Here is a 24,803-nt window from a genome sequence, read left to right as displayed (position 1 = left end):
CACTTAGAAAAAAAAAATGATATGAAGTAAAAAGACTAATGGAACTTAATAATTTTCCAGTTGACCATTTAACTAAAAAGCAGTTATGAAGAAAGTAAATTAAGCTTTTAATATCTGCCTGTTGGGTGGAGCATATAGCTTGCTTCCAGAAGATATTTGGTTCTTAAAATATTCACAACTTTCACCTTTAAGTTCACGCTATCTATGGCTCAGCTGCAGTAAGTGTGATCTTTTCACTTCCCCAAATGTCACTGAACTCAGGTCTCCTTATGCTCTGCAGCTCTGTCCTGAATGGAGTCAGAACCAGAAAATAATAAAAGGGTTGAGGTAGAATGTTTTGTCAGTGGAAAAGGAAAGCTCTTTAGAGATAGCTTCTTACCTCATTTCTCTATGAAGATTAATTATTCTTGGAATCTTATTACAGAAGCTGAAAAGGCAATCTACCAAGTACAAAGCAGACAAAACCTATCCTACAACTGTGGCTGAGAAGCCCAAGAATATCAAGAAAAACAGATATAAGGATATTTTGCCCTGTAAGTTCCATTTCTCTCTATAAACTCATACTTTCTCCCAAACTCAATCATTACTATCTCTTTGTACCCACTGCTTACTGATCCTGATCTTGGAACATGGTATTGACAACTTAGTTTGTACTATTTATGACTGCAAAAGAATATTCATTCATTCATTCATTCACTTGTTCACTCATGAACATACACTATTCACAGTGTTAGGCCCTGACTTAAATCTGCTGACTAAGCTCTCTTAATTATACTATGTCTGTCTTTTGTATTATAGATGATTATAGCCGGGTAGAACTATCCCTGATAACCTCTGATGAGGATTCCAGCTACATCAATGCCAACTTCATTAAGGTACAGTGAAAGAAAATAGCCGGGCGCAGTGGCTCACGCCTGTAATCCTAGCACTTTGGGAGGCCGAGGTGGGCAGATCACCAGAGGTCAGGGTTTCAAGACCAGCCTGGCCAGCATGGTGAAACCCTGTCTCTACTAAAAGTACACAAATTAGCCAGGTGTGGTGGTGTGCGCCTGTAGTCCCAGCTACTCAGGAGGCTGAGGCAGGAGAATTGCTTGAACCTGGGAGGTGGAGGTTGCAGTGAGCTGAGATCAGGCCACTGCACTCCAGCCTGGGCGACAAGAGCCAGACTCCCATCTACAAAAAAGAAAAAAGAAAGAAAGAAAATAAAAGCAGTCCACATTTCTCTAGATACCTAAAAAAAGGGGAGGGCTGGCTGGACTTAGTGGCTCATGCCTGTAATCCCAGCACTTTGGGAGGCTGACGCGGGAGGATCACCTGAATCCAAGAATTTGAGACCAGCCTGGGCAACATATGAGATCCCATCTCAACAAAAAGTTAAAAAATTAGCCAGGTCTGGTGGCATGTGCTTGTAGTCCCAGCTACTGGAGAGGCTCAGTAAGGGGATTACACCCCAGCCTGAGTAACACAGTGAGACCGTCTCAAAAAAAAAAAAAAAAAAAAGGGGGAAGGGGAGGACTAGGTGAGAACAGGGTATTATTTGTAGTCACCCCATGTAATTCTGTTCCCCTTTAGGGAGTTTATGGACCCAAGGCTTATATTGCCACCCAGGGTCCTTTATCTACAACCCTCCTGGACTTCTGGAGGATGATTTGGGAATACAGTGTCCTTGTAAGTATAGTGTTGTTTCTGTTACTTTATTCTCTACTTTATTAAAAACAGTGCCTTTAAAAAATTGGTCAGTGGAACTTCAGGGTTCAGGCCTCTTTTAGTCAGAATCACAATGCCATTCTTGTCTAAGGAAATGAAAATTCTCAGCCAGGTATACTCTGGGAGGCCAAGAGGGGTGGATAGCTTGAGCCCAGGGGTTCTAGACCAGCCTGGGCAACATGGCAAAACTCTGTCTCTACAAAAAATACAAAAATTAGCTGCGATTGGTGGTGTGTGCCTATAGTCCCGGCTACTCAGGAAGCTGATGTGGGAGGATCGCTTGTGCCCATGAGGTTGAGACTGCAGTGAGCTGAGATTATGCCACAGCACTCCAGCCTGGGTGTCCAGAATGAGACCCTGTCTCAAAAATAAATGAATAAGTTTTTAAAAATAATAAAAATACATTTAAAAATTAGAAAGTTCTTACCTTGACATGCTCATTTGGTAACAAGATTACTGGTTTGAACAGAGAAAGGAGAAGTATTGTCAGAATGAAGGAAGAGTAAGAGCAATGTTTTATAAGTTACCAGGATTTCTTTTTTGGTTAAAAAAAAAAAAAAAAAAAAAAAAAACCAACGAAAAAGAAAAAAGAATGGTTAATACTTTCTGACTCTGGAATCCATGTATTAACTGCTCTTTCTAACTATATATGAATGTTTACGTTTCTATCTATTTCATTCCCCAGATCATTGTTATGGCATGCATGGAGTATGAAATGGGAAAGGTAAGTTACTTACTAGTACCTGCTGACCTACAAACAAAGGAAAGAAGAAAAAGGAGGGTGAAATTGGCAGCAGAACTTACCTAAGGGTGCCTAGATAAAACTTATGTCATCTTTTTAGTTTTTAGTTTTGCAATGCCACGTGGTTCTCAGGGGATTTTTTTTTTCCTCATAAGAATCCTATTTATTTGTTTTCTCAGTGGACCCTATGTTTTAAAGTTAAAAACAAAATACGCTTTTAAGATGAACAAATCACTTGCCCATTTCTATTAATCAGATATCTTTAACTGCCAGCCGGAGCTTTTAATCCTGTGCTGTCCCATATTGCATCCACCAGACACATACAGCTATTGAGCATTTAAAATATGGTTAATGTGACTGGGGAACTCAATTATTTTAATTGATTTAAACTTAAAAACTGACATGCAATTCAGCTATCAGAAAGCTGTTTGAATATGTGAAAATTTTTCAGATGTAAGTTTTATTAAATCTAAATGGAAATAAAATACTTCCAAAATTTGGCATCATAATTGAGATTAGCTATAAATATAAAATACACACTGGATTTTGAAGACTTAGTAAAAAATGCCAAATATCTGATAATTATTTTATATTGGTTACATGTCAAAATGTTTTGATATATTGGGCTAAGATATGTTATTAAAATTAATTTCACCTCTTTTCATTTTTTAATGTGTCTATTTGAAAATTTAAAATTACATTTGTGGCTCACATTATATTTTTACCGGATATCAGTGTTCTACTGTTGCCATTCTGAGTTGGCAATTCTAATCAAAACCAAGGAAACTAGGTATTTCACTTAGCTTGTGCAGCTGTTTTAGTAGACATATAATTTCTGTTAGTTGTTGTGAAATACTGAAAATAGGTCAAAGATTTCTATTTCTACTTTTTCAGACTCCCAGGAAGTCTGTAATTTATATATCCTTTAATGTTTGTTTTCCCATCTTTGGAGATTCTAATAATGTAGGGGTTGAAGCCCAAGGGGATTAGATGCACCTAACCTAAGGTGAAGGACAGAGCTGAATTTGCTTCCAGATGAGGGAGTGGGTTTTATTCCCCCGAAGAGACTAGGATACATGGAGGGAAATCACTGCATTCTGCTTTGTGCAACAGAAAAAGTGTGAGCGCTACTGGGCTGAGCCAGGAGAGATGCAGCTGGAATTTGGCCCTTTCTCTATATCCTGCGTAAGTGTAATGTCTGTTCTCATGTCTGAGTAAAGCCTCCAGGGTCTACCTTATAGTGAGCTTGTCTTTGCAATCACTAATATTTTAGTCTTCTTTTTCTTTTTAGGAAGCTGAAAAAAGGAAATCTGATTATATAATCAGGACTCTAAAAGTTAAGTTCAATAGTGTAAGTATAAAAACTCTAAGGCTTTTGAGTTTATCAAAAGCCTATAGAGATCAGGCAAGTAAATATAGATGTGTGTAGCTCAGGCTGGGCATAAGACAATGGGGAGTGGTAGGGTCTTTGATGTCATGAATGAGTCTTCATATTCAAGAGAATTTTGAGTCTGGCCAACATGGCAAAAACCTGTCTCTACTAAAAACACAAAAAATTTAGCTGGGTGTGGTGGTGCATGCCTGTGGTTCCAGCTAGTCAGGAGGCTTAGGCAGGAGAAATCATTTGAGCCCTGGAGGTGGAGGTTGCAGTGAACCGGGATTGTGCCACTGCACTGCAGCCTGGGTGACAGAGCAACACCTTGTCTCAAAGAAGAAGAAAAAAAGAAGAAACCATTGGTATAATATGTCTTCAATCTATTCTCTACCATGACACATATATAAAATGATAATATTTGTAGGGTGAACAGAAGCTGAACAGTGCATAGAGACTGGGGACCAGTTTGAGAGCTTAGGCTGCCCTAGGCCCTGCCTAGCTTCTCTAAGGCAAAGAGATTTAATATATCAGCATGATTGTGACACATTTGAGGCATACCAGTTGGGAAACACTGTTTTGAACTATTTTCATATCCAGCTATTTCCTCTTGTGAATGGGGCAGATGGGGTCAAAAGTGACCTGAAATCACTTTTAATTGTTTTCAGAAAGCATCTGGTCACCTGAGATTTATAGAGAAAAGACCAGAATAAATTTCTAAAAGGATATAGATATAACTTAGTATGCCGGACTGATGTCTTGGTATAATGAAGTGGAGTTCTAACCTTCAGTTGTCTTATTATCCTGGCTATTTTAAAAATAATTTCAACTTTTTTGGGGGGAGGGGAGGGGACAGAGTCTTGCTCTGTCACCCAGGCTGGAGTGTGGAGTGTGCAGTGGTGCAGTCTCGGCTTACTGCAACCTGAGCCTCCTGGGTCCAAGCAACTCTTGTGCTGCAGCCTCCCCAGTAGCTGGGACTACAGGTGTGCACCACCATGCCTGGCTAATTTTTGTATTTTTAGTAGAGACAGGGTTTCCCTATGTTGGTCAGGATGGGTTTGAACTTCTGACCTCAAGTAATCTGCCTGCCTTGGCCTCCCAAAGTGCTAGGATTACAGGTGTAAACCACCACACCCAGCCTCAACTTTAATTTTATGAAATAATACATAAGGGCGTAAATGTGCAGGTTTGTTACATGGGAATACTGTGTGCCACGGAATAATCGCATCACCCCAGGTAGTGAGCATAGTACCTAATAGGTAGTTTTTCTGCCCTTGCCCCTCTTCCCCTCCCATCTGGCTATTTTTTATAGGACACTCGAACTATCTACCAGTTTCATTACAAGAATTGGCCAGACCATGATGTACCTTCATCTATAGACCCTATTCTTGAGCTCATCTGGGATGTACGTTGTTACCAAGAGGATGACAGTGTTCCCATATGCATTCACTGCAGGTATGATGCTATGTATAATAAACCTTCTACCTAGAATGAACCAAATGTCAGCGTCCAGCCAGGACTCTGTAATTGAAAGGGGGAAAGGTTAATAGCAGAAACAAACGATAATAAATTCAACCTAAGCATTAAATTCATGTTTTTCTGATGTTACTGGTTAGTAGTATAGCTCTAGAGACTCTTGCTCTGAGATGTTGCCTAGGACCTGTGGCATGACAAATGTGCTCTGGGAAATGGTGGGGTTTGGAAAGTTTAATTGTCCCCAGACATCTTCTTCCTCAAATTTGTTGGTGAAATTTTCCAGCTACTGTCAATGGTCCATTCTCTCTAGGTATACATGCATACATGCTACTGTGATCTTTCATTTCAGTGCTGGCTGTGGAAGGACTGGTGTTATTTGTGCTATTGATTATACATGGATGTTGCTAAAAGATGGGGTGAGTTTCTCTCAGCAGGCACTTCCCATTTTCTTACTCTACTGCTTTCATATTAGTAATTGTTTGGTTTTTCAAAACATCTATCTTCATGATTCATTTTTTCTAGAAAATGTACTTGTAGACCCACTCTGTCAGATGATTAAATTAGTTCCCAGGTAGGTGGGTCTTAAAGAGTGGTCCACAGACAAGAAGCATCAGCATCACCTGAGAACTTGTTAGAAATGTAATATATATTGGGCTAAGATATGTTATTAAAATTAATTTCACCTATTTTCATTTTTGAATGTGTCTGTTTGAAAATTTAGGCTGGGCGTGGTGGCTCACGCCTGTAATCCCAGCACTTTGGGAGGCCGAGGCAGGCGGATCACGAGGTCAGAAGATCGAGACCATCCTGGCGAACACGGTGAAACCCTGTCTCTACTAAAAATACAAAAAAATTAGCTGGGCGTGGTGGCGGGCGCCTGTAGTCCCAGCTACTCGGGAGGCTGAGGCAGGAGAATGGCGTGAACCCAGGAGGTGGAGCTTGCAGTGAGCCGAGATCGCGCCACTGCACTCCAGCCTGGGCGACAGAGCGAGACCCCGTCTCACAAAAAAAAAAAAAAAAAGAAAGAAAGAAAGAAAGAAAAGAAAGAAATTTTCAGCCGGGCGTGGTGGCTCATGCCTGTAATCCCAGCACTTTGGGAGGCCAAGGCAGGCTGATCACCTTTAGGAGTTCGAGACCAGCCTGACCAACATGGTGAAACCCTGTCTCTACTAAAAATACAAAATTAGCCAGGTGTGGTGGCACATGCCTGTAATACTAGCTACTCCGGAGGCTGAGAGGAGAATCACTTGAACCTGGGAGGTGGAGGTTGCAGTGAGCCAAGATCGGACCATTGTACTCCAGTTTGGGCAACAAAAGTGAAACTCCTTCTCAAAAAATAAAAAAGAAAAGAAAATTTAAAATTACATATGTGACTCACATTATATTTTTACTGGCTATCACTGTTCTACTGTTGCCATTCTGAGTTGACAATTCTAATCAAAACGAAGGAAACTTGGCTGGGTGCGGTGGCTCATGCCTGTAATCTCAGCACTTTGGGAGGCTGAGGTGGGCGGATCACCTGAGGTCGGGACTTCAAGACCAGCCTGATCAACATAGAGAAACCCCATCTCTACTAAAAATACAAAATTAGCCGAGTGTGGTGGTGCATGCTTGTTATCCCAGCTCCTCGGGAGGCTGAGGCAGGAGAATCACTTGAACCTGGGAGACAGGCTGCAGTGAGCTGAGATTGCGCCATTGCTCTTGGCCTGGGCAACAAGAGCGAAACTCCGTCTCAAAAACAAAAACAAAAAACAAAACCCAAGGAAACCAGGTATTTCACTTAGCTTGTGCAGCTGTTTTAGTAGACATATAATTTCTGTTAGTTCTTGTGAAATACTGAAAATAGGTCAAAGATTTCTATTTCTACTTTTTCAGACTCCCAGAAAGTCTGTAATTTATATATCCTTTACTGTTTGTTTTCCCATCTTTGGAGATTCCAATAATGTAGGGGTTGAAGCCCAAGGGAGTTAGGTGCACCTAACCTAAGGTGAAGGCAAATTACTGGGCCCCATTGAATTGAATCATATCTCTAGAGATGGGGGCCCAGCAAGCTGTCCAGGTGATTGTGATGCATGATAAAGTTTGAGGACCACTGTCCTAAATTATATAGTTACCCTTCCTTTATCCAAACTGCTTTAATAGATGGACTCAACTTACTGCAATCATACTTTGCATTCCAATCTATAAATCATTTTTTAATGTCTAATAGGAAGTTTGAAATATGGCCTTTAGACCTATCTACCAACCTCTTTTATTTTATACAACTCTCATACTTGTGCATCTACTGAATCTTGTCCCTCATTATATCCATAGTTTTAGACATTTGGTTACACTGTGTGAAATCATTCTGAAGAGTTTCTTTAGTCTTTTCTAGGGAAGATACCAGGCTTTAAATCATGTTGCAAGTGATAAGAAACCTCATTTGTTTTAAAAATGCATCATTTTTTCTGATATTAACCCATGTTAGAAGAGCAGATGCCATGGAAGTACAAGACTATGAAAAAGTAGCAATAATTTATTAACAAAGCATTGAAAGGAATAAGATATTTTCCCCTTTAATTCGATAGATAATTCCTGAGAACTTCAGTGTTTTCAGTTTGATCCAGGAAATGCGGACACAGAGGCCTTCATTAGTTCAAACTCAGGTATGAACTGTAGTGAATGGATCAGAATGTGTGTCTGAGTCTTGCTCCATCTCTATGTTTAATGGTGAGGCATCCAAAAACAGCTGACTGCTCAGATGTAACACCAATTTACCATTACATGCTCTAGAGTCCATTGCCATTTTCTGTAACTCTGAATATCCCAATATTTTTCCTGTATCCCTTGTCCTGGGTCAAATTCCTTTCATTCCTTATTTTACTGTCTGTTCAGAAAATATTAAGACACCAATGTAATATTACTTACTTCCTTACAAAGGATGTTGTAAAATTATTCAACAAACTGTTTGGCTTGTGAACTTGAAATAGCTAGGTCATGTTCACTTGAAATTTTGTAGTGATAAAATTCATCTCTGAAAGCATAGAAAATCAGGGATTTATAATTTCTACCTCAGGATGTGGTAACAAGAATATGGAGAATTCAGTCTATGTGCTCATTTTAGGAAACACTGAAAAATAAAAATAAAAAATATATTGCTATTACCTAGAGATAGCCACTATTACTACTTTTCTATAGTTTCTCCTGATTCTTACTGCATGCATACTTTTTAAAAAAACATAATTGGGCCGGGCACGGTGGCTCACACCTTTGGGAGGCTGATGTGGGTGGATCACCTGAGGTCAGGAGTTCAAGACTAGCCTGACCAATATGCTGAAACCTCGTCTCTACTGAAAATACAAAAATTAGCTGGACATGGTGGCAGCCACCTGCAATCCCACCTACTCAGGAGGCTGAGGCAGGAGAATTGCTTGAACCTGCGAGGTGGAGGTTGCAGTGGGCGAGATCACACCACTGCACTCCAGCCTGGGCAACAGAGTGAGACTGTCTCCAAAAAAAAAAAAAAAAAATTATATATATATGTAATAATCACACTATATTTATGTATCACAATCTTTTAACCTACCCCAGAACGCCCACACTTGTTCATTCCATTAGGAATGCTCTTCCCTTCTCCTCGTAGCTCAAATCTCTCATTGTCTACAATATTAATTTCACTCACATTTCTACACCAATAGTTTTACCCAACAGTTTTAGTTTTCTAAGTGGTATTCATTTTTAATATAGAATTTAGAATTGACCCATTCATTCATCAAATGTATATTGATGTTTATTAACAGGCACTTTTGTGTCATCTGTTAGAACTACTTTTAACTACTTAAATAGCAAGACCTTAAGTGTTTAAGACACTTAGAAATGAAGATGCAAATAGTGTTAGAGATAAAACCACTGACAATGGCAATTCAGATATTTTAGTCTAGAAGTTGTTAATTAAAGGGAAAAAATAAAGAGCTATTATAATATAAAACTGGCCTGCACAGGTTTTCCACTAATAGCTGGTGGAAAAAATAACTTTTCATGTGCTGAGTGTAGGTGTTTTCTATATTCAACCTGTGAGGGAGAAAGCTTATATGAAATGAAAACATTAGCTGGTTTAATGCTGTCAGACTTGAAAGAAGGCTGATCCATGTAAATGCATAAAGATTCCAGAAGTATGGAATCTAGTTACATAAATTGCAATACTAATTTAATAAAACCATACTCCATTTCAAAAACAAATTCCATTTCAGGCCTACTTTTAAGAGTTGGAAGACAGCTGAAAAAGCCTTCACATTTTGGCATTATCAAACAACTAACTGAATTTAACAGTTGTAGCTGTTTTTTTCTGACACTACTCTAACCAGGAAATGGCACTGTAACAAGATGAGAGCTTCCTGTCTGATTTTTCTTTCTTTTCTTTTCTTTTTTTTTGTTTTTTGAGACGGACTTTCACCCTGTCACTCAGGCTGGAGTGCAATGGCATGATCTTGGCTCAGTGCAACCTCCACCTGCCAGGTTCAAGCAATTCTCCTGCCTCAGCCTCCTGAGTAGGTGTGACTACAGGCACGTGCCACCATGCTCAGCTAATTTTTTGTATTTGTAGTGGAGATGGAGTTTCACCATGCTGGCCAGGCTGGTCTTGAACTCCTGACTTTGTGATCCGTCTGCCTCAGCCTCCCAAAGTGCTGGGATTACAGGTGTGAGCCACTGTGCCTGGCCCTGATTTTTCTTTCTTAAAAAAATTAGCCAGATGTGGTGGCTTATGCCTATAACCCCCACACTTTGGGAGGCTGAGGCAGGTGGATCGCTTGAGCTCAGGAGTTCAAAACCAGCCTGGGCAACATAGTGAGACCTTGTCTCTACAAAAAATACAAAAATTAGCAGGGTGTAGTGGCAGGTGCCTGCAGTCCCAACTTATTTGGGAGACTGAGGTGGGAGCATCACTTGAGCCTGGGAGGTCGAGGCTGCAGTAAGTTGAAATTGCATCACTGCACTCCAGCCTGGGCAACATGGTGAGACCACGTCTCAAAAAAAAAAAAAAAAAAAAAAAAAAAAATTAAAGAGCATACTAATGACTGTGTTGGATGATACAGACTCTGCATTGTTTCTTGCTAAAATTATCTTTGAAAAAAATTGTTCCTTATTTGTATAGAAATGTGTAAAGTGTCAGGGAAAACTCAGATAAAAAGTAGGCTCAAAATTAAGTGCTTGAGCAAGTACAGGCTAAAACAGAGTAGTAATAACTCATAAACCTTGTAATAGTAGGGGTCTCATTTCTCTATGGTGAAATCCTTTTGTAACCACAAATTTCCAAACCTTATTTAGTGGTTTACTTTTCTTTGGTATCTTTACTAGGACAAAATTTTAGCAACTTTATCTAAATGCACTGAACTAAGAGTGTGGAAATTAAGTTTCTGAGTCAAGTCCTAGAAATTCCTTCTGAATGACCTGGGATAAACTGTTTGTAAATAGATATAATAGTGTATCTACTTTATAGAGCAATTGAGAGGACCAAATTAAAGCATAGACATTGAAGTTACCTATCTATACACCAACTACTATCTTTTTTTCCAGAAAAGATGAAGGTTGCTTACAAAAAATCCATCTAGAATGAAATACATTTTTTTTTAAATATGAGCAAGGGAAACAGAATTAGAGGAATGATGGAGAGAAAGATAAGAAAGTAGGGTTAGAACATAAAAGAAACAAGTCATAAGATTCTTGTACATTAGTTACAGGTGTATCAAATATTTAGCTATTTTCTTTTTCAGCAGCATAAAAGTGCTTTGAAATCTGAAGTGAACTATGCAAGCATAAGGCATTATTAGTAAGTTTAATAACATGCTGATTGTCCTTTTGGGTCTGCTATATTAGGATGTGATTTGTGTTCATATTCCTAAAATCTGGTCCTGCAGTTCACCATTTTTTTTCTTTTTGTTTTCATTTGTTCTGGGTTGTGATGCTCTTCAGGAACAATATGAACTGGTCTACAATGCTGTATTAGAACTATTTAAGAGACAGATGGATGTTATCAGAGATAAACATTCTGGAACAGAGGTAAAATTTAAACTAGATATGATGTCAAAAAAATTTTCATACTTGCTTTTGGTCAAGGGATGTCAGATTTGTTGCAGGATTTATCCATTGTCACAACTAAATTGAGAGCTTCAGATGTGCATAGGGCTGCACTGAAAATTTCCTGTGGAAAAGAACAAATTAATTTGAGGTAACTTGACTTAAAAAATTAATCTCACTAGGTCCGGTGGCTCGCGCCTGTAATCCCAGCATTTTGGGAAGTTGAGGCAGGCAGATCACCTGAGGTCAGGAGTTCAAGACCAGCCTGGCCAACATGGTGAACCCCTATCTCCAAAAAAAAAAAAAAAAAAAAAATTTAGCCAGGAGTGGTGGGGCATACCTGTAGTCCTAGCTACTCCAGAGGCTGAGGCAGGAGGATTGCTTGAACCTGGGAGGTGGAGGTCACAGTGAGCTGAAATGCCACCACTGCACTCCAGCCTGGGCAACAAAGTGAGACCCTGTCTTAAAGAGAAATAAAAATTTCAAAATAATCTCTTGGCTAGGCGAGATGGTTCATGCCTGTAATCCCAGCACTTTGGAAGGCCAAGGTGGGAGGATTGGTTCGAGCCTAGGAGTTTGAGACCAGCCTCGGCAACATAACAATTTTCTCTACAAAAAAATTTTTCAAAATGGCCGGGTGTGGTGGTTCACACCTGTAATCTCAGCACTTTGGGAGGACGAGGCAGGCAGATCACCTGAGATCAGGCGTTCAAGACCAGCCTGGTCACTGTGGCAAAACCTAGTCTCTACTAAAAATATAAAAATTAGCTGGACATGGTGGCAGGTGCCTGTAATCCCAGCTACTCAGGAGGCTGAGGCAGGAGACTCGCTTGAACCCAGGAGGCGGAGGTTGCAGTGAGCCGATATTGCACCATTGCACTCCAGCCTGGGAAACAAGAGTGAAACTGTCTCAAACAAAAAAAAAGATAGTAGCCAGGCACAGGCCTGTGCCTGTGGTCCCAGCTACTCAGGAGGCTGAGCTGGGAGGATTGTATAAGCCCAGGAGGACAAGTCTGCAGTGAGCCATGATCCCACAACTGCACTCCTGCCTGGGCAACAGAGTGAGACCCTGTCTCAAAAAAAATTATTAAAAAAATTAATCTCTGATTAACCTACTGCTTACAGTTTTCAGCTAAATTTAGAAACAATAGGAGTAAAAGGGCAAGCATATATTCTGCTCCCATGTTTAAAATTTACTTTCAGCTATTTTGAAGTATACAATACATTGTTATTAACTATAGTCATCATGTTGTACAACATTGTACAGCTTGAACTTATTCCTACTGTCTAACTGACATTTTGTATACTTTGACTGACATCTCCCCAACCCCATCTCTCCCCCCACCTTCCACCCAGCCTCCTGGTAACCATTATTCTATACTCTGCTTCTATGAGCTTCACTTAAAAAAAAAAAAAGATTCCACATATAAGTGAGATAATGTGGTATTTGTCTTTCTGTGCCTGGCTTATTTCAGTTAGCATGTCTTTCATGTTCATCCATGTTGTCACAAATAACAGGATTTCCTTCTTTTTTAAAGGTTGTATGGTACTCCATTGTGTATGTATACCACATTTTCTTTATTCATTCATCTACTGATGGACACCAAGGTTGTTTCTGTGTCTTGACTATTGTGAGTAATGCTGCAATAAACATGGGAGTGCAGATATCTCTCTGACACAGTGACTTCATTTCCTTCAGACATATATCCAGAAGTTGAATTGCTGGATCATATAGTAGTTCTATTTTTAATTTTTTGAGGAATCTCCATCCGGTTTTTCATAATTTCTGTACTAATTTATGTTCCCATCAACAGGGTACAAGTGTTCTCTTTTCTTCATATTCTAACTTTTGTTATCTCTTGTCTTTTTGATAATAGCCATCCTAACAAGTGACAGATGACAGGTCACTGTGGTTTCAATTTGCATTTCCCTGATGATTAGTGATGTTGAACATATTTTCATATGCCTGTTGGCCATCTGTATGTTTTCTTTTGAGAAATCTTTTCAGGTCCTTTGTCCATTTTAAAATCAGGTTATTTGTTTTCTTGTTGTTGGGTTGAGTCCTTATGCTATGTTAGTATCCAATGCTGTTGGATACTTATCAGATGTATAGTTTGCAGAATTTTCTTCCATTGCACAGGTTGTCTCTTCACTCTGTTGATTGCTTTCTTGAATCATTGAAGTTTTGAGAATATTTTAGAATATCCAAAGGTTTTTCAGCTGGAGGCCTAAGATACAAAAACTATTATGATTTGGCCAAATGCCAATTAAAATATATTGAGAGTTCTAGGATATGCTATTTTGATCTCATCACAAAAATTGATGTTAAATACTGTGTAACCACAAAGTGTTAGATTCTGAACAAACCTTAACAAGACAAAATTACTGCTGCCTTACCTTCATGTGACATATACATTTCTTTTTTTTTTTTGGAGACAGAATCTCATTCTGTCACCCAGGATGGAGTGCAGTGGCATGATCTTGGCTCACTGTAACCTCTGCCTCCTGGGTTCAAGTGATATGTGACATATACATTTCAATTTTTTTTTTTTTTTGAGACGGAGTCTGGCTCTGTCGCCCAGGCTGGAGTGCAGTGGCCGGATCTCAGCTCACTGCAAGCTCCGCCTCCTGGGTTTACACCATTCTCCTGCCTCAGCCTCCGGAGTAGCTGGGACTACAGGCGCCCGCCACCTCATCTGGCTAGTTTTTTGTATTTTTAGTAGAGACGGGGTTTCACTGTGTTAGCCAGGATGGTCTCGATCTCCTGACCTCGTGATCCGACCGTCTCGGCCTCCCAAAGTGCTGGGATTACAGGCTTGAGCCACCGCGCCCGGCCATACATTTCAATTTTTAATATCACATTTTAAATTATTAATCTGAAAATACTCACTGAGGCTCTACTGTTTTCTCAGCATTAGGAATACAAAGTGTTTCAGACATGGCCCTGATCATAATTCCATCATTTGAATGATGATGAAGCATGCTTGAGACCTCAGCAAGACAGGTGGGTGGGAAGAAAGCCGGAATAACTGCTGGGGCTAGGGAATTAATTAAGCAATCTTATAGTTAATATCAACTGCAAGGAGAAATGATATGGTGAAGGGACATGGAATAAGAATATAGTTGCTAGGAATTGTTACTTATTTTATATTCATACCCATTTCATTGGCTAGTAATCCCAGAACAATGTCAAATAATAGAGGTGAAATAAACAATTCTAATTTTGATAGGAATTATTCTGGTGTCTCACTAAGCATAATCTTGACTTTTGATTGGACATATGAATTTTTAAATTATTTAAAGGAATAATTCATTGATTTTCATTTTCTGAAGAATTTCTTCAGAAAGCATGTTGAATTCTTTTTTTTTTTTTTTTTTTTTTTTTTCCCGAGACGGAGTTTCGCTCTTGTTGCCTGGGCTGGAGTGCAATGGCGCGATCTCAGCTCACTGCAACCTCCGCCTCCAGGGTTCAAGTGATTCTCCTGTCTCGGCCTCCCTAGTAGGTGGGACTATAGGCATGTGCCACCACACTTGGCTTATTTTGTATTTTTAGTAGAGATGGGGTTTCTCCATGTTGGTCAGGCTGGCCTCGAAATCCTTACCTCAGATTATCCGCCCACCTCGGCCTCCCCAAGTGCTGGGATTACAGGCATGAGCCACTGCGCCCGGCCAACATGTTGAATTCTTATCAATTGCATATTTTTGCATTATGGAGTGATTAGATGGATTTTCCCTCCTTTGACCTTTTAATGCAGTCATATAATTATATGATTATCGACCATCCTTATACCCTTAGAATAAAGTCTACTTGAAAAAAGAATATTGTCTTAATGTGTTGCTGGAGTAACTGTGCTAATATTTTATTTAGGTTCTAGGAAATGTCAGTACTCAAATTTAGCCCAGTAGCAGTGCCATGGCTCTGGATAGCTGGGTTGTTTGGAGTGGGTCCTTAGCCAGTAAATGGGGATACAGGAACACAGTTCAACCCCTCACTGTGGTAAGGGGAACTGGTTAAAGATAGCCATGGAGGACTTCTGCTTCTAGAAAGATTTAGTAGAGATACTTTTCCTATTCCTTCCACTAAGTGCAACTAGTGGCTAACACGGTGAAACCCCGTCTCTACTAAAAAAATACAAAAAACTAGCCGGGCGAGGTGGTGGGCGCCTGTAGTCCCAGCTACTTGGGAGGCTGAGGCAGGAGAATGGCGTGAACCCGGGAGGCGGAGCTTGCAGTGAGCTGAGATCCGGCCACTGCACTCCAGCCTGGGCGACAGAGTGAGACTCCGTCCAAAAAAAAAAAGAAATCCTTGATATTATACATAAAACAAACACTAGAAAACTCTGAGGGATGGAGAGAAGAAGGCAGACTAGTCAGGGCCCTCCAGACTTGAGGAACAAAATGGTGGTGAGCTCCCTCGGTTTTCTTTGCCTCATATAATTTAAACTTGGTGCTTAAGATGCCAACAACTGAGAAATGCCAATAGTGCAAAGAAAAAAGATGCCCCAACAAAAGCCTTCTATCTCTAGCCAAAGAACCAGTAAATGGGCAGCCTGTCAAGACAGAACATTATTAGACAATAATCATTCTACTGTAGCCAACACTGAAGCAAAAGCTGACCCAATCTCATCCATGCCAACAAAGGCTGAGTGGGGAGCCTAGACTTCCACCCTTACAAGGCTATAATAATGTGTCCAATACGCCTTCTTGGGTGGTGTTAGAGAAGGGCAAGTAGAGAGCTGGAACTTTCATCCCCACTGGTCTGTAATGAGGCTCCCTATCCTGCAGTGTCAATGGAGACCATATGTAGAATCAGAAGAGGCCCAGTGGAAACTAAACACTTTCACCATCATTAGTGGTAATGAGGCCACCACTATCACAGTGTCAGTGGAGACAATGTGAGGAACCTGGGCTTCTACCTGGTATTAACATGACTCCACAATGCTTTCCCATTGAAGTGGTGTCAGAAGAGGCCTAGTAGAGAGTCAGGACTTTCACAGTCACCTGGTGGTAATGAGGCCACTCCCACCACAGTGTCAGTGGGGAACAAGTGAGGAGCCTTCCCAACAGTGCATCCCCTGGAGTGTCAACAGAGGCTAAGTGAGGAACCTGGTGGAGGTAGGATCCACCTGGCAGCAATGAGGAAGAACCCCCTACCATTTCCCTTACTAGAGAGTATCAAAAAGCCCCAGCAAGGGCCAGGTGTGGTGATGCATGCCTGTAATCCCAGCACTTTGGGAGGCTGAGGCAGGCAGATCACTTGAGGCCAGGAGTTCGAGACCAGCCTGGCCAACATGGTGAAACCCTATCTCTACTAAAAATACAAAAGTTAGCTGGGCGTGATGGTGTGCACCTGTAATCCCAGCTACTCAGGAGGCTGAGGCATGAGAATTGTTTGAACCCAGGAGATGGAGGTTGCAGTGATCTGAGATCGCACCACTGCACTCCAGCCTAAGTGACAGAGCAAGACTCTGTTAAAAAAAAAAAAAAAAAAAAAAGCCCCAGCAAAAAAAGAAGGCTTAACTAAGATTCAGAGTTTCATAATAATGTGAAAATACCCAGATTTCAGTTGAAAATCACTTATTATACCAAAAACCAGGAAGATCTCAAACTGAATTTAAAAAAGGACAATAGGTGACAACACTGAGATGATACAGATGTCAGAATTATCTGACAAGGATTTTAAAGCAGCTAAGATAAAAATGCTTCAATGAACAATTAAAAGTATGCTTAAAACAACAACAACAAAAACAATAAAAAGAATGAAAATATAAAAAAAGAAAAAAAGTAAAAACATGCTTAAACCAAATTTAAAAATACAAAGTCTCATCAAAAAAAAAAAAAAAAAAAAAAAAACATCTCAGCAAAAAACGAGATATAAAGAGAAGCAAATGGAAATTTTAGAACTTAAAAATACAATAACTGAAGCAAAATAGATGGGTTCAACAGCAGAATAGAGGGTACAGGAAAAAGAATTAATGAATTGAAAAGTAGAACAATAGAAATTGCCCAGTCTGAACAACAGTGATGAAATAGACTGAAAAAAATAAACAGGGAACTAAGGGATGAGAAAAAAAAAAAAGAAAATCTAGCATTGTGTCATCAAAATCCCAGAAAGAAAAGAGAAAGGGCAGGGCTGAAAAAGTACTGGAAGATACATCATAATTAAATTTCTGAAAACAAAAAACGACAAAAAAGTTTTAGAAATCAGCCAGAAAAAGATGACACCTTAACTGTAGGAGGAAAACAATTAGAATGACAGCATATTTTGCATTAGGAATCATAGAGGTCAGAAGGAAGTGGCACAATATTTTCCAAGTGCTGAAAGAAAATAACTGTCAATCCAGTGAAAACGTCCTTCAGGGATGAAGTGGAAATCAAAACATTCTCAGATGAAGAAAAACTAAGATAACCTGTTACCAGTAGACCTACCCTAAAAAAATGGCAAAGGAAGCTTTCTAAACAGAAAGGAAATGATGAAAGAAGGAAGAAAGAACATAATAAGCAAACATGGGTAAATATAATAAACTTTCCTTCTCCTCCTGAGTTTTATAAATTATGTTTTACAATTGAAGCAAAAATATAACACTGACTGATGTTGTTCTAAATGTATTAAAGAAAATATTTTAAATGCTTGTAACAGGAGGATGGTAAGAAACATAAAGGAAGATAAGGCTTCCACACTTGACCTGGTAAAATGATAACACCAGTAGAGTGTGATACCATATATCTATATCTATATCTAGAGCCATGACTAAAAAAAGGCTATACAACGCGATATAATAAAACACACTATAGGTAAATCAAAATGGAATTCTAAAAAATGCAAGAAAGAGAAAACGTCAGGAAAAAGAAAATAGCAATGAGAAACAATAAAAAGAAAACAAAAAATAAAATAGCAAAATGAAACTTGACCATATTAATAATTACATTAAACATATAAGCCTAAATACACCAATATTTACTGGTCGTAGAGTGAATTGCCAGATTGGCATAGAGAATTAAAAAAACAATTCAACTATATGTTGTCTATGAGAAACTCACTTCAAATATATAAGAGGGCTAAAAACAAAGGAATGGAAAAAAGATGTATCATGTAAACATGAGTTAAAGGAAAGCAGGAGTAACTGTTAATATCAGATAAAGTAGACTTCAGAGTAAAGACAATTATCAGAGATAGGGAAAGATAATGATAAAAGGGTCAATCTGCCAGTAAGAAATAATAGTCCTAAATGTATGTAGACCAAACAATGAAGTTGCAAAATATGTGAAGAAAAACTCATAGAACTTAAAGGAGAGAAACAGATGTTTCACAGTCATAGCCAGATACTTCAATATTCTTCTTTAAACAATTTTGATAGAACTAGACAGAAAACCAGCAAGGATATAGGTGAACTCAACACCACTAACTGACAAAATCTAGTTGACACTTACAGAACACTCTACCTAATAAGAATACACATTCTTTTAAAGTACTTATGGAAAATATATATCAAGATAGAGTATATCCTGAGCCATAAAACAAATCTGAAAATTTTTTAAAAATTGAAATTAGGCGGGGAGCGGTGGCTCACACCTGTAATCCTGGCACTTTGGGAGGCCAAGGTGGGTGGATTACATGAGGTCAGGAATTTGAGACCAGCCTGACCAGCCTGGCCAGCCTGGCCAAACCGCGTCTCTACTAAATATACAAAAATTAGCCAGGTGTGGTGATGGGTGCCTATAATCCCAGTTACTTATGAGGCTGAGGAAGGAGAATCGCTTGAATCCGGGAGGCGGAGGTTGCAGCGAGCCGAGACAGGATCACTTCACTCCAGCCTGGCCAACAAAGCGAGACTCTGTCTAAAAAAAAAAAAAAAAAAAAAAAAAAAAAAAAAAAAAAAAAATTGAAATTATACGGAATATATTTTCTGACCACAATAGAATCAAACTAGAAATCAGTAACAGAGACCGGGCATGGTCACTCTTGCCTGTAATCCTAGCACTTTGAGAGGCCAAGGTGGGAGGATTCCTTGAGGCCAGGAGTTGAAAATGATCCTGGGTAACACAGGGGGACGCTGTCTCTACAAATATTAAAAACTCAGCCAGGTGTGACAGCATATGCCTGTAGTCCCAGCTACTCAGGGGGCTGAGGTGGGAGGATTGCTTGAGTCTGGGAGGTCAAGGCTGCAGTCAACTGTGATTGTGCCACTGCACTCCAGCCTGGGTGACAGAGCGAGACCCTGTCTCAAAAATTAATTAAAAAAAGAAAAAATCAGTAACAGAAAGGTAATGGAAAAGTATCCAAATACTTGGAAATCAAACCACACTTTTCTAAATAATCTATTGGGTCAAAGAGAAAGTCTCAAAGGAAATAAAGAAACACAGTGAATTAAACAAAAATGAAAATACAACATATCACAATTTATGAGACAGAAGCTATAGCAGTACTGAGAGGGACCTTTACATCACTAAGTGCATCCATTAGAAAACAGTATAGGTCTCAATAATCTAAGCTCTCACTCCAAGAATATAGAAAAAGAAATAAAGAGCAGAAATCAATGAAATTGGAAACAATAATACAGAAAAATCAGAACTGGTTTTTTGTTTGTTTGTTTTTGTTTTTTTGAGACAGAGTTTAACTCTTATCACCCAGGCTGAAGTGCAGTGGCATGATCTTGGCTCACTGCAACTTCCGCCTCCCAGGTTCAAGCGATTCTCCTGCCTTAGCCTCCCAAGTAGCTGGTACTACAGGTATGTGCCACCATGCCCAGCTAAGTTTTGTATTTTTGTAGAGACGGGGTTTTGCCATGTTGGCCAGGTGGTCTTGAACTTAGGTGATCTGCTTGCCTCAGCCTCCCAAAGTGCTGGGATTACAGGCGTGAGCCAAGGTGCTCAGCCTGGTTTTTCTAAAAGATAAAAAAAATTGGTTCTTTAACAAGATCAATGAAATTGAGAAACCTTTTTAAAAACTGACACAGATAAAAAGGGAGAAAATAAAAATTATCAATATCAGGAATGTAATAGGAGCTATGTTGCCCAGGCTGGTCTTGAACTCCTGGGCTCAAGGGATTTTCCTGCCTTGGCCCCCCAAAGTGCTAGCATTACAGGTGTGAGTCACCACATCCAGCCCAGAATGGATTATTTTCTCAAACACAATCCACCACAATTTATTCAGCATGACATAGATAATTTGAATAGCCCCTTAGTGATTAGAAAAACTAAATTTGTAATTTTAAAACTCCCAAAAAAGAAATCTCAGGCCCACATAGTTTCACTAGAGAATTCTATCAAATGGTTAAGGAAGAATTAACACCAATTTTATACAGTCTATACCAGGAAATAGAAAAGGAAGAGATACTTTCCAATTAATATTTTTATTTTGGTACAATATATCATTTTAATCTGCTATTTTAGCCATTTTTAAGTGTACAATATAGTGGCATTAAGTATGTTCACAATGTTGAGTGACCATCACTATTTCTGGAACTTTCATTATTCTAAACAGACACTGTATCCATTAAACAATAACGCCCTATTCTCCCCTCCCACTGGCCCCTGGCAACCATCATTCTACTTTCTGTCTCTATGGATTGGACTACTCTAGGTACCTGATATGGGTGGAATCATATAGTATTTGTCCTTTTGTGTCTGGCTTATTTCACTTAGCCTAATGTCCTCAAGGTTCTTCCATGTTATAACATGTGTCAGAATTTTCTTACTCATTAAGGCTGAATAATATTCCATTGTATATGTTTATACACACACACCCCACACACACACACGCACACATTTTGTTAATCCATTCATCCATCAATGGATACTTGCGTTCCTTCCACCTTTTGGCTGCTGTAATGCTGTGATAACCACCGGTATACAAATATATCTTTGTATCCCTGCTTTTAATTACTTTGGGTATAACCCAGAAGTAGAATTACATGTGGTAATTCTATGTTTAGTTTTCTTGTAGAACAGCCATACTGTTTTCCATAGCAGCTGTGCCGTTTTACATTCCCACCAACAGTACACAAGGATTCCAGTTTCTCTTTTTATTTTCTGTTTTTTTTTTTTTTTTTTTTTTTTTTTTTTTTGAGACGGAGTCTCGCTCTGTTGCCAGGCTGGAGTGCAGTGGCGCAATCTCAGCTCAGTGCAACCTCCGCCTCCTGGGTTCAAGCGATTCTCCTGCCTCAGCCTCCTGAGTAGCTGGGATTATAGGCACATGTCACCACGCCCAGCTAATTTTTGTATTTTAGTACAGATGGGGTTTCACCATGTTGTCCAGGATGGTCTCGATCTCTTGACCTCGTGATCCGCCGGCCTCAGCCTCCCAAAGTGCTGGGATTACAGGCATGAGCCACCATGCCTGGCCTATTTTGTTTTTTTGATGGCAGCCATCCTAATTAGTTGTGAAGTGGTATCTCATTGTGATTTTGATTTGTATTTTCCTAATGATTAAACACCTTTCTGTGGTCTTATTGGCCATTTGTATATTCTCTTCGGAAAAATATCTCTTCAAGTCCTTTGCCTTCCCCTACCCACCCCTACTTTTTTTTTAGTCAGGGTCTTGCTCTGACATTCAGGCTGGAGTCTAGTGGCACCATCCTGGCTCACTGAAGCCTCAAACTCCTGGGCCTTAAGTGATCCTCCCACCTCAGCTCCTGAGTAGCAGAAACTATAGGTATGCACTACCACACGAAGCTAATTTTTTTTTTTAACTTTATTTTTAGAGATGAGGTCTCATTGTGTTGCTCAGGCTAGTCTCAAACTCCTGGCCTCAAGGAATCCTCCCACGTCAAACTCCCCAGTAGTTGGGACTATAAGCATGAGCCATGGTGCCCAGATTTTGCTCATTTTTTTAACTTGAGGCTGTATGCAGTGGCTCACACCTATACTCCCAGCACTTTGGGAGGCCGAAGTGGGCAGATCACTTGGGGTCAGGAGTTCGAGACCAGCCTGGCCAACATGGGGAAACCCCGTCTCTCCTACAAAGACAAAAATTAGCTGAGTATGGTGGTGTGTGCCTGTAATCCCAGTTACTTGGGAGGCTGAGGCAGGAGAATTGCTGGAACCCAGGAGGCAGAGGTTGCAGTGAGCCGAGATCGCACCACTGCACTCCAGCCTGGGCGACAGAGCAAGACTTTGTCCCCCGCCCCCCCCCCCAAAAAAAAATTGAGTTGTTTACATGTTGTTGAGTTTCAGGAGTTCTCTATATATTCTGGATATTGATCCCTTATCAGATATGTGATTTGCAAATATCGCCTTCCATTCAGTCAAAGGGTTGCCTTTTTGCTCTGTTGATTGTGTCCTTTGGTGTGTAAAAGTCTTAAATCTCAATGAAGTCCAATTTTCCTATTATTCTTTTGTTGTTTGTGCCTTTGGTGTCCTATCCGAGAAATAATTGCCAAATCCAATGTCATGAAGCTTGCCCATTTTCTTGTAACAGTTTTACATTTTACCTCTTATGTTTAGGTATTTGATCCATTTTTTAGTTAATTTCTGTATGTGCCATAAGGGTCCAACTTCATTCTCTCTCTTTTTTTTTGATGGAGTTTCACTCTTGCTGCCCAGGCTGGAGTGCAATGGCACAATTTCGGCTCACTGCAACCTCCACCTTCCGGGTTCAGGTGATTCTCCTGCCTCAGCCTCCTGAGTAGCTGAGATTACAGGCATGCACCACCACGCCTGGCTAATTTTGTATTTTTAGTAGAGATGGGGTTTCCTCCATTTTCATCAGGCTGGTCTCGAACTCCTGACCTTAGGTGATCCACCACCTCGGCCTCCCAAAGTGCTGGGATTACAGGCGTGAGTCACTGCACCCAGCCTCAACTTCATTCTTTTGCATGTATATATTCATTTTTTCCCAGAATCATTTGTTGAAAACACTCTCCTTTCTCCACTGAATTTTCTTGGCACTTTTGTCAAAAATCAATTGCCCACCATATGTAATTGTGTTTTTCTAAGCTCTTCTATTTCACTGGTCTTTAGTCAATACTATGTCAGTACAACACTGTTTTGATTACTGTCACTTTGTAGCAATTTTTGAAATCAGGTAGTGTGTCATTCAATTTTGCTCTTCTTTTTTAAGATTGTTTTGACTATTCAGTGTCCCTTGAAATTCCATGAATTTTATTCAGGTTTTTAAACAAATTATGTAAAAATGCCATTGGGCTTTTGATAAGAATGGCATTGCACCTGTAGATCAGTTTGAGTAGTAACGTCTTAACAATAATACGTTTTCCACTCCTTGAACAGAGAATGTCTATTTATTTATATCTTGTTTAATTTCTTTCAGCAAAGCTTTGTAGTTTTCAGTATACAAGTCTTTTGCCTCCTTGGTTAAATCTATTCCTAAGTATTTTATTCTTTTTGGTGCCATTATAAATATAACTGTTTCCTTAATGTTCTTTTCAGATTGTTCATTGCTAATGTATAAAAATGCAACTCGTTTTGTGTGTTCATTTTACATCCTGCAACTTTGTTGAATTTGTTTATTAGCTCTAGCAGATTTTTTGTGGAATCCCATATATAAAATCATGTCATCTGAGAATAGAGATAATTTTACTTTTTTTTTCCTTTTTTTTTTTTGGAAACAGAGTCTCACTCTGTCGCCCAGACTGGAATGCAGTGGCGTGATCTCGGCTCACTTCAACCTCCGCCTCCTGGGCTCAAGCAAGTCTCCTGTTTCAGCCTCCCAAATAGCTGGGATTACAGGTGTGCACCACCATGCCCGGCTAATTTTTATATTTTTAGTAGAGACGGGCTTTCACCATGTTGGCCAGGCTGGTTTTGAACTCCTGACTTCAAGTGATCCACCCGCCTCAGCCTCCCAAAGTGATGGGATTACAGGCATGAGCCACCGTGTGCAGCCTTTTTTTTTTTTTTTTCCAATTTGAATGCTTTTTTTTTCTTGCCTAAGAACAAAATTACTTTAAAAAATTACTTTGGCTAGAACTTTAGTACCAAGTTGAATAAAAGTGGTAAAAGTTGGCATTCTTGTCTTGTTTTTGATCTTAAGGGAAAAGCTTTAAGTCTTTCACCATTGAATATATGTTAGTTATAGGTTTTCATATATGGCCTCTATCATGTTGAGAAAATTTCCTTACATTCCTATTTTAAGGGATTTTAACATGAATTTTGTCAAATGCTTTTTCTGCATCAATTGAGATGTTCAAAATGGATTTTAACATCTCTGAAATGAAGATATGTTTTATAATCAATGGTATTTTAAGATTCTATGAACCACAATAACACATTTCATAATATGATAATTGCTATAAAAAATAAGGATTGGGAGGCTGAGGTGAGAGGAGCACTTGAACCCAGGAGGTCGAGACTGCAGTGAGCCATGTTTGTGCCACTGCACTCCAGACTGGACAACAGAACAAGACCCTAACTTAATTAAAAAAAAAAATGATTGAAGCCAGGCACTGTGATACACACCTGCAGGGTTCCAGCTACCTGGTAGGCTGAGGTAGG

The 24,803-nt window shown here is 39.5% G+C and overlaps 1 protein-coding gene across 6 annotated transcripts in view; it reads left to right on the top strand.

Moving 5' to 3' along the window:
- Positions 1 to 24,803, top strand: part of PTPN22 (protein tyrosine phosphatase non-receptor type 22) — a 63,837-nt gene that overhangs the window by 11,858 nt on the left and 27,176 nt on the right. For all 6 annotated transcript variants that reach the window (XM_030935116.1, XM_030935118.1, XM_030935115.1 and 3 more), the window contains exons 2-11: positions 425 to 533; positions 799 to 875; positions 1,573 to 1,668; positions 2,393 to 2,431; positions 3,563 to 3,634; positions 3,741 to 3,800; positions 5,134 to 5,276; positions 5,647 to 5,713; positions 7,865 to 7,942; positions 11,247 to 11,333. In XM_030935116.1, coding sequence (XP_030790976.1) covers positions 425 to 533; positions 799 to 875; positions 1,573 to 1,668; positions 2,393 to 2,431; positions 3,563 to 3,634; positions 3,741 to 3,800; positions 5,134 to 5,276; positions 5,647 to 5,713; positions 7,865 to 7,942; positions 11,247 to 11,333 — 828 coding nt within the window. The remainder of the gene's footprint in view (positions 1 to 424; positions 534 to 798; positions 876 to 1,572; positions 1,669 to 2,392; positions 2,432 to 3,562; positions 3,635 to 3,740; positions 3,801 to 5,133; positions 5,277 to 5,646; positions 5,714 to 7,864; positions 7,943 to 11,246; positions 11,334 to 24,803) is intronic.

Source organism: Rhinopithecus roxellana, chromosome 8 (genome assembly GCF_007565055.1).
Source record: "Rhinopithecus roxellana isolate Shanxi Qingling chromosome 8, ASM756505v1, whole genome shotgun sequence".
Taxonomy (NCBI): Eukaryota; Metazoa; Chordata; class Mammalia; order Primates; family Cercopithecidae; genus Rhinopithecus; species Rhinopithecus roxellana.
This window is presented reverse-complemented; position numbering and strand designations above follow the sequence as displayed.